This window comes from Lactuca saligna, chromosome 1, assembly GCF_052625555.1.
Source record: "Lactuca saligna cultivar CGN05327 chromosome 1, ASM5262555v1, whole genome shotgun sequence".
Taxonomy (NCBI): domain Eukaryota; kingdom Viridiplantae; phylum Streptophyta; class Magnoliopsida; order Asterales; family Asteraceae; genus Lactuca; species Lactuca saligna.
In genome coordinates this window covers 93,642,518-93,653,329 of record NC_136417.1, presented here as the reverse complement: position 1 = coordinate 93,653,329, position 10,812 = coordinate 93,642,518, and the positions used below count along the sequence as shown (strand labels likewise).

The 10,812-nt window shown below is 29.4% G+C and overlaps 1 protein-coding gene across 1 annotated transcript; it reads right to left on the bottom strand.

Moving 5' to 3' along the window:
• Window positions 1-6,310: 6,310 nt before the first annotated feature.
• On the bottom strand, window positions 6,311-10,595 carry LOC145041699 (heat shock 70 kDa protein 3-like). The gene is made up of 4 exons (XM_078989854.1): window positions 10,537-10,595; window positions 10,192-10,238; window positions 8,229-8,457; window positions 6,311-8,145 (listed from the first exon to the last, which is right to left on the bottom strand). Exons 3-4 carry the CDS (start codon window positions 8,437-8,439, stop codon window positions 6,503-6,505), a joined length of 1,854 nt encoding a protein of 617 aa, XP_078845980.1. The 5' UTR covers window positions 8,440-8,457; window positions 10,192-10,238; window positions 10,537-10,595; the 3' UTR covers window positions 6,311-6,502.
• Window positions 10,596-10,812: the final 217 nt, after the last annotated feature.

The following is a 10,812-nucleotide window of genomic DNA, read 5'->3' as shown; positions in this document are numbered from 1 at the left end:
ATTAATTTAAAACATCAAATAACACTCTTAAGGGATTTTACGGCCTTGGCATGGAGCTTATGGCCGTAAACTCTCATATCCCCTTGAATAAGTGTTTTTAAGGTCCCAAAGTTAATCACATGTGATTCTAGAAATTCCTACAAGCCTTGAATTGATTTTTGGGCACAATTTGACATACTTTTAGGAGTTTACGGCCATGGAACACATGCTATGGCCGTAAACTCTCAAATGATAAGCTTGGTTGTGTTTAAGGCCCCTAAACTATTTTTGGTTGGTTCTATGATTTATTCCAAGGCTTTTGGCGGTGTTAGATGGCTTTCTAACACCTTGAAAATGAGTTTATACCCATGTTTGAGGAGTTTACGGCCCAAGCACATGCCTTGGCCGTAAACTCATACAAACCCCTCAAAATTCATGTCTAAGGTGTTCTATGTCCATTACCAATATTCTAAAAGTCATATCTAAGTCTTGATTGAGTCATGGAAGGGTTTTATGGCTTAAAACCCCTTTAAATACGGGTTTACGGCCTAAGCACCATTCTGGGCTGTAAACTCATATACAAGTCTCTAAATCATGAATAAATCTCGAATTTGAGGGTCCAATATGATGCAAAATGAGTATAGGAAGGTACCTTGAAGATTTAAGACCTTAAACTTAAGATTTGGACCTTTAAATCTAGTTTGAGGAGAGAAGTTGGAGTGATAGTTGTAAAATGAAGCAAAAGCTTCAAAATGAAGACTTGGATCACTTTAAATAGTGTCCAAGTTCGGGAAACGGTAGAATTCTACCCGATACCGGCGTTAAACGGGGCTTTTGGTCGCACCCGGCCAATTTGCCGTAACCCGATATGGTTGATTCTAGAAATGTTCCGATCATTAATATGAGACGTTAGAATGAGTTCTAAGGGTATTAAGACACTCATTAAGTCATAAAATAAAATCCACATTAATGACTTAATAAAATGTCGGAATCGGAAACGAAATCGGAAACGGCGATTAGATGATCAGAACGAGTCGCGAGAAGGGTTACATTTAGGGATATGAATTTCGGGTTGTTACACATGCACCCTAAGTTTTCTTTCAAAAACGAATTTTGAACATTTCAAACTCATGAATGGTCTTCAAACCAACATGCATGTGAAGATCTTCAAGCTTAGATGCTAGATGATCAAGTATGTTGTTAAAAAGCTTTCAAATATGTCATAAACGATTTATTCACAAATAAATATCTAAAACTTCTTTTTTGCTCAAATCTGATTTTTCTCAGAATCCAGAAAACAAAATAAGGTCCCCTTTTGATAGTTTCTATCTAGGAAAGTGTCGTCTGGAAAAGTGTTGTCTGGGAAAGTTTCTGACTGGGAAAGAAACTATGTTGTTTGATTGTAAATCTGATTAACTGTGCTGAATGATGAAAAATAAGCCTATTACCCTAATGTTCTATACTGTGATAGATGAAATTGAGGAATAATTATAAAAACCTACAAATTGTTATACAAAATCAAAATTACACAATGATCATTTAAAATTACAAATACAAAATGTCATATAGTAATTAAACATCAATCATTTAATATATAAATAGAATGTGGATTGGGTTGTTTTGTAGTTTTTTTTTTTTGAGGTTGATGTTACATTGTTATTCTTTCTAGCTCTTTTAGTTTCATTTATAACCCAACGTGTGATTCTTGATCCGGTTTGTGTCCGATATTGGTGGGATGAATGAGCTTTTTTAAAATAAACTAGGATGGTGGTGTTGTTGTCCAAAAAAAAAAAGAATTCGTCCAATAAAAATGAATTGAAAAATTAACTAAAAGAAATTAATAATCCAAAAAAGTAATATTTATTAGTATATAAATATAATATATTGTAAATAATATTTATGAATATATAATAATCCACTAAAAAGAACAAATCCATAAAAAAGGAAATTAAAAAAAAAGAATTATTTAAAAGAAATTAATAATCCAATAAAAATTATATTTATTAATACATAAATATTATATATTAAAAATAATATTTCTTAATATAAAATAATACATTAAAAAAGTAATAGTTCAAAAAAAAAATTAAAAATATTTAACAAAAATTAATAATCCAGAAAGAAAGAAAGAGGCAGGTTTGGTGCATAATTGTCTTTCCAACCCATTCAGCCAGCGAGATATGATTTTGGAACTTTCTGGGAAAAACATATCTTACCGAGAAAGACCCATTTTTTGTGTAAATCAAACAGTCTTTCCGTTACATTCAGCCATAAAGATCTGTTTGGATCTGGAAAGATGCGTATCAAACGGGACCTAAGATGATCTGTAAATTTTCAGAAAATAAATCATTTTTCTCGAATTATTATAATTATTGCCAGAAAATAGAGAAATAAATCATATTAAATAATTTCTGAGGTCCATAAATCCTACATAAATTCGTGGATGACCCTTAATATTAATAAGTGCTTCTCATGAAGATTCATTAATTTTTGTTACTGTTTTCTATGGTTTTTCATTTTCTTTATGACTAACTCAAATAAATCATAAAACGAAGTTCTGAAATATGAAAATAGCCTTTAAAATTTTTCACTTTAGTCAGAAAAATATTTTGAGGATTTTTCATAATGCATATCTATTTTCCACGATTTTTGTGTGTATAATGGACAAAAGTCAGGAAAAATAGTTTTACTCATCCAAAATTCATGAAAATTTACCATAAAATCATATATAACATTAGTGTGCTATATAAAAAGTTGGGTGATTTTTATCTTCTGTATGCTATTTTTGTTTTACTTTCCTAAGATTAACCATTCATAAATCAAAAAATCTGACTCCATTGTTTACAAATGACTCTTGATATTTTGCACATGTTATATATAACATCAAATAATTTTATAAAAATTTCCAGGAATTATCTTAACTTTTTACTATTTATTCTAGTTTTTATTTATTAAATTCACAAATTATGAAAATCAGACTCCTCTGTATAAAAATCACCTTTGGCATTTTTCCTAGATTGTATATGTTTAATAAAAGTGGAAAACCAAGGTTAGGAAATTTTACATACGATTTTCTAATTATATTCATTTTTGCTAAAATAAACACACAACAATCATAAAATCGGGTTACACTATTTAAAAACCAATTTTCGTATTTTTCCCAGATTATGTACACTATGAATGTATTTTACAAAAGTCTTTGTAATTTTCCTTAAGATTTTAATAATTATTTACGAATTAATGATTATTTAAGTGAATGAAACCAAGAAAAATAGTCAAACTGATTAAAAAACAACTTCCATATTTTTCACAGCTTCTATGTGCTTCATAACTCTGTAACAAAAAGCTTGGGAAGTTTTGAACACTGTTTCTATTTATCTTCTTTTTTGTTAGAATGAATGCACAAAAATAATAAAATCATGTTAAACTGTTTAGAAATTCATTTTCATATTTTTCTCAGATTATACTGTGTAGGAATTGTACAAAAAGTTGTGTATTTTCCGTAACTGATTATTAATTATTCACAAATTTATGCTTATTTTTTCCCAGCTTTAATATATGTAATAATAGTTGAAAAAAAGGTGCGGAATTTAAGAAACTTGTTTCTATTTATCTCTATTTCGATAGATCAAATAAACAAAAATCAGAAAAATCATGTTAAACACTTCGAAAATACAATTTATTATTTTTCCCAAATTATATAAACTGTAAAACAGTTACACAAAAATTATAAGAAATTTTCATGATAATTTACTATTTTTCCATGATTTTATGATTATTCAAGGAATTAGAATGGTATAAAATAGTTAGACACATCAAAAATTCAAGAAATTTTATATTAATATCTTTGACTTTAGTTGGAACTAAAATACAAAGTTTGGGAAAGTTTAGAACTAAATTGATTTAGTTTTTTAATATTTAATCATTGGAACACCTCTTAAAATGTTAAATATTAACATTTCAATAATGGGAATTTTCCCTTGAATTTGTTATACAACAAATTGATTCATTAAAATCTAAGTTTTATAGAAAAACGTTTGTAACTTAACAATATTAAATTTTGACACAATATTGTCATAATTCTATTATAGTAGTAAGTATATTATTGTTTGATTTCGATTAGACTCTCGCTAGCGTATGCCATTATTGTAGGAATCGGTAGTGGTACAAGTCGAACGTAGTTCAAGGCACCATTTGCATCATCTCAATACATTGTGAGTATTCACGCCTCCCCTTAATTTTGGTTTTTATGTTTTGGGGTGGAAAAGCAAGTCCGAAAAATTGTTTATTATTTGTTGTATTTAAATTGATTTGTATCAAACATCATTGCTATATTTTGCTATGTATGTCTATGCAACTTGAAACACGAGGCCTTATCGTCTTAAGTCCCTTCTCTTACACTTTAATCCAACCATTAAATCTTTGAGCGAATGGTCATTATGGATAGTGTTATTAGGAATTGACAACTCCTCACTCGCCTGATTGCTTTAGTGCATGATACCATATTAATCTATGGAACGATAAGCATAGATCTTGATAGGGCATTAGTCATAAGAGTGGTTGTGAACTCATTGTTTGCTCATATACATAAAAACTCATTTATTAATTATAGCAATGAACTTTGTTTCTCATTATAGCAATAAACTTGTTTCTCATTATAACAATGAACTTTTATTACTGGAAACTTATGTACTCGTCTTAGCAACAAACTTGTTTTCTCTTTGTAGCAACAAACTTGTTTACTCATTTGAGCAACGAACGTTGTTTCTCATTATAGCAACAAAAATTTATTACTGGAAATTTATATATTTGTTTTATCAATGAAATCATTTTCTCCTTGTAACAACAAACTTGTTTGCTCACCATAGTAATGAAACTTGTTACTCGTGTTAATAAAGAACTTTATTTCCCATGAGAATATGAATGTTGCATCTAATTTGGGCAACATACTTTATCTCTCATGATGACAATGAACTTTGTTTATGAAAACTTATTTACTCATTTTTGCAATATATTTTCATTAATGGAAACTTTTATCAATACTTGATTTCGATTGATGAAACCAGTATTGTTTTTAATCTGTGAGTACTCACCAACTATTTTTATAGTTGACGCTCGTTTTACATGCTTTTCAAGAATCATCTAGTAAGAGGCACGTACAGACATAACACTTGTAGGAGCATTTGCATTTGTTGACTTTTAAATACATTGTTATTTGTTTTTAAAAATTGTTCAAATGCATTGTAAATTTGTAAAGATTTTTAATACTATGGTTGGTATTGTCTTTTAACTTTTACTATGAAACCCTTTGTACTGCCACGCCCCGTGTTTCCGATTTATTGGGGTGTGAAATTATACTTTCAAAATCTAAGCTACGATGTCATTATACTTTGAAAAATCAAAACTTTTTTTAATTTGATAATAGCATCGTACTTTTAGTTTTTTTTTTTTTTTTTATTTTTTTTTTTTTTTTTTGCCATTATGGTGTTATACTTAGTGGTACTAGTTATTACATATTACTTAATATCAACCTTTGTTCTAAGAATAAATTTACTCACAATTCATTGTGCTTGGTATTATTCCACCATCTATGTCAAAGAGATTAGGCTGCTCTCATTGTTTCTCAAGAAGAAATGATCATGCATTTCCTATTTACTTTGGATTTTATGTTATGCATCTAAAGAGGGATGATTTAATAATATTGTAGTTTTGTAATATATGAGGATGAGGAGGCTTACAAAATGGCTTTATTTTATAGATGAAATTAAGCTCTCGCAAGCCAATCAACCATGGACTGATGTAGTCATTTATCCAAACATTACAAGCAAAAGTTTACCTACTTTGCAGAAAAGTACATCACTTTTGGAAATTATAGGTTTACAAAACTTGGTTTGGTAATTTGTAGTTTCTTTTAGAACATTACACACTAAAATATGGTATTCTACTTTTTCTTAATGATTGTAATTTTTCATTTGAGAAGTTTATTTATTATAAGTGCACTGTAGTTTGTATTATTGCATTTTATTTTGGTTGTAATGTTAAAAGCTATATGTTTTCATGTTCATGTTCTTTATATATTTGCTACTGAATTTGGAACATGTAATAAGGAAATGAACTAAAAGCAAACAGATTATGCCCATTCTTTTAGCAGACATAGAAACAAACCTTCGATAAAACATGGATAAATGAAAAAAAATAAAAACTTATGTAAGGGATTAACAAGAACTAACGAAGGAATTTTATGTTACCATATTGTTTCATAAACAATGTTCATTAACCATATTTGATGACAAATTTTTGGTATCTATTTTTCTAAAACTAAAAGTGCAAATTGAAAAAGGAGAAATATATTTATTGACTGTATATAGTAGACATATTATCAAAATCATTTGATTCTTCACTCACATACAAATTCAATACAACACTCAAATGTAAACACTTATTTAAAAATACAAAGTATAACACATACTTTATAGTAGATGACACTCCAAATAATTTTGCATCACGATTAAGCATATTTAGTTTAAACATGTTGGGAAATGATTGGCAAACATACCTTTTCCAACTGATTTAGCGCCTTTTGATACTCATCAAAATCTACAACCCGACTTTGTTTAAGAATTTCGCTTGCTTTTTCTATGGCGGTCTCCATTAATTGCAGGTCTTTATTGTTAAACCTCTTCGTAGTGTTTCCTATTTTCTTGATTTTGCTTTTCACATCGTCTATGTACCCCTCCAACGCATTACGTGCAAAAATCGTCTTCTTGTAATCCTCGTCTTTTAACTTGTACTTATGAGCATCATCAAGCATTTTTTCGATATTTTCCGTTGAAAGCCTCTCCTTGTAGTTAGTAATTATAATCCCTTTTTTTAGGCCAGTTGTTAATTCCACTCCCGAGCAATTTAAAATACCGTTAGCATCAATGTCAAAGGCTACTCTTACCTGTGACTTACCCTTCGGTGCAGGCGGGACTGCGACTTCGAATTTTCCCAACCAATTATTGTCCACAGCCCTTGTTCTCTCACCCTGATAGACATTAAATGTTATAACTTTTTGGTAATCATCAGCAGTAACATAATTCCTTTCCTTCTTGGTGGGTATTGAGGAATTTCTGTTAACTATAATAGACAAAGAGCCATCACGGACTTCTACACCTAGTGATAGAGGCACAACGTCTATCAACACTAAGTTGCTAACTTTTTTGCCACTACAGCCGATTAATTTTGCAGCAAGAACTGTTGCACCATATGCAACTGCCTCATCAGCATGGATCTTCTTAGAAAGCTCTTTTCCTTGGAAGAAGTCTTTCAACAATTGTTGTACCTTGGGTATCCTGGTTGACCCACCAACTAATACTACCTCATCTATTTGTTTTTTATGCAATTCTGCATCACCCAAACACTTTTCCACCATCTCTATACACTTACTAAAGAAGTCTTCATTAAGCTTTTCAAACTTTGCACGAGAGATTCTCATAGAAAAATCAACACCATCATGTAAGCTGTCGATATCGACAGTAGTATCAATAATTGAAGAGAGAACTCTTTTTGCCTTTTCACAAGCTACCCTCAATCGAGATAATGCTCTTTTATTCTTACCGATGTCTATACTGTGCTTTCTCTTGAATTGTTCCACAAAAAAGTCAACCATTGTGTTATCGAAGTCCTGACCACCTAAGTGAGTGTCACCGGCAACAGCCTTAACTGCTATCGTACCCTTCTTATCAATGGTGACAAGAGAGACATCGAATGTACCACCACCTAAATCAAAGATAAGCACATTTATGTCACGAACTATATCATTTTTCATGTCCAATCCGTATGCGATTGCTGCTGAGGTTGGCTCATTGATTATTTGTAGAACATTAAGTCCAGCAACATGACCAGCATCCTTTGTTGCTTGGCGTTGGGAATCATCAAAATAAGCTGGTACTGTGATGACTGCATCACGTACAGTTTTACCAAGGAATTTCTCTGCAGCTTCTTTCAATTTAATAAGAACCATGGATGAAATTTCCTCCGCAGAAAACTCTTTATTTTCACCATTGTAAGAAACTAAAATCTTTGGAATGTTGTTACTTCCTTTTATGACTTCGAAAGGCCATAACTTCATGTCTTCCTGAAGTTTGGTATCACTGAATCTCCTTCCAATCAATCTTTTTGCATCTGAAAATCCACCAAGTTTATATTAATCACTAACAGGTAACAATAGAGCTTAAAACAAAGGACTAAATTATTTAAATGCAAACCATAGATGGTGTTTGTCGGGTTCATAGAAATCTGGTTCTTAGCACCTTCACCTATTAGACGTCCGCCATTTGTGAAAGCAACACAAGATGGCATAGTCCTATTTCCTTGATCATTGGAAATGATCTCAACTTGGTCATTTTGCCAAACACCCACACAAGAATATGTTGTACCAAGATCAATACCAATAGCCACAGCGACGTATCTATTCATGACTGTTTCAGGTAAAACCTACATTTAAAACATAATAATTATTCATTTTGATAATTATGCTGATTTCACTCTTCAAAATTATATGCGATTTCACTCTTCAAAACTATATGCATTTATGCAAAAATACTACCTTTAAACAAAATAGTAAACAAACAATATTTTCAAAAAATATGTGCATGGTTCTTTATGTTTTTTTTATTTGCAGAAATTATTTAAGTTATCTTCTCAAATAAATGTTATTTAATTTAATAGTTTCTAGGCATCGTTTAATTAAACAACATTTTTTTTTCATATTAATATTTATAAAAGGCCTCAAACATGAGTATGAGAAATTCCAAAACATTATACTTCTAAGTTGAATTTTTCTAGTGTGCAAAAATAACTTGAATTATTAAGGACAGAACAGAGCGTCAAAGAAGCTATAGAAAGGATTATGGTTCCTATCATACACCGATCATCACCTTAACACAGTATCACTGCGAACCAACTAACTACCACAAATGGATGGAATATATTTTCTGGTTCTATTATCAATCAAAACACAAACAAAATAGAAACAAATAAAGTGAAAAGGGGAAGACGTGACTTCAAGAAGCTTAATTCGTTAGACATTCTTCAAAATTGCTTGAATTGATCACGAATTATTCGGTTATATATATATATATATATATATATATATATATATATATATATATATATATATATATATATATATATATATATATATATATATAAGGTTATTCTAAGACCAAAAGCGTATTGTTTCATGCCATATTTTTCTATTGTTCATTTTTTTTTTCTAAAAAATAAAGAAAAATATGGCTTTCTAAAATTTTATTCAATTTTAATTTGGAAAAATCCAAAAATACAAAACATAATAAAAGTAAAAAACCCACTGTTCATGTGTATATTATACATCAGTATTCTATTAAAATATTACATACATAATAAACTATTAGAATATTATATATAGTATATGTTTCTAGTAACATTCTATATTATTTGTAGAAGTCAATAAGAATATTAATGAAAATATATATTTTGATTGATATTTTATACATTAGTTCTATAGATTAATGGTTTTTATTTTTATTTTATTTTAATTTGGAAATAAAAAGTAATGAATTTCTTAGTTATGTATTTTTTTTTTTCATTTTTGATAAAATTTTATTATATTTTTCAGTTTTTATTTTTTGACATCAAAATGTATAACACGAAACACATCAATTGTCTCTCGAAACCCCTTTTTCTCATATGAACTCTACCTTTTATATATATATATATATATATATATATATATATATATATATATATATATATATATATATATATACTAAGAAATCCATATAAAATGATAAATGTTTTTCTACATAATATTCAAAAAAAATTCAAAAAAAGATCAAATTATTTTTTACGTACTGGCATCTAAGAGAAGCGCCTAGAAAAGTTTTGAATTTGTTTTTGGTATGAATATTCGCATGCATATAGTCATATACATTGTATGGATATTTTGATAAATGTTTAGTACTTTTTTTAGTTTTTTGAATGACTTTCTTCCACATACATTATTTGGTGTAGTTTATTTTTTCATGAAGATGATCTATACGGCTGCATATATATTTATGTATATGTACATATATATGATCTTTTTAGTGTATTGAGAGAGGGAGAGGGAGAGGGAGAGGGAGAGGGAGAGGGAAGAGAGAGAGAGAGAGAGAGAGAGAGAGAGAGAGAGAGAGAGAGAGGAATAACCGATTATTATGTGATTGAGGTCCTGTACGTGTGTATCTTCTGATTTCCTGCATGGACATTGATGACAAATCCGACCATGTATGAGGTTAATTCACATAATAAAACTTTATCACCGTATGTAAATGATTCAATTTGATACATATATAATATCGTATCAGGCAAATAAAATTTAGAAATTATATTAAGCTAACTGACTTCAAAGTATTAATGATGTATTGAGACTAAAACAAAACACAAAGTTTAATATAATTTAACTATAACAAATGATAATTTTGTTTTGCTAGTTTATACCACAAAATAAAACTAACATGAAAGAATATCAATAAGACTACTTTATAATCTTACCTGTTATGTATGAATGTATGCATCTACTCCTCCCCATCCCCTTATATATGTATACACACATACCAATTACAAAGTTATTTTATTGCCCTTTTGGATTACTCCAAAATTTTGAAGACTTAGTTGTCGCATAATATTTGGGAATATTAAAATACTTGGTGGAAAATACCATCAATGCTTTCTTATGCCCACTTGATAAGACTAAAACATGCGACTGAGTCTACTATAATTTTTGTAATATAACAAATGATACCATAAAAAAATTAATTTATGAATGCA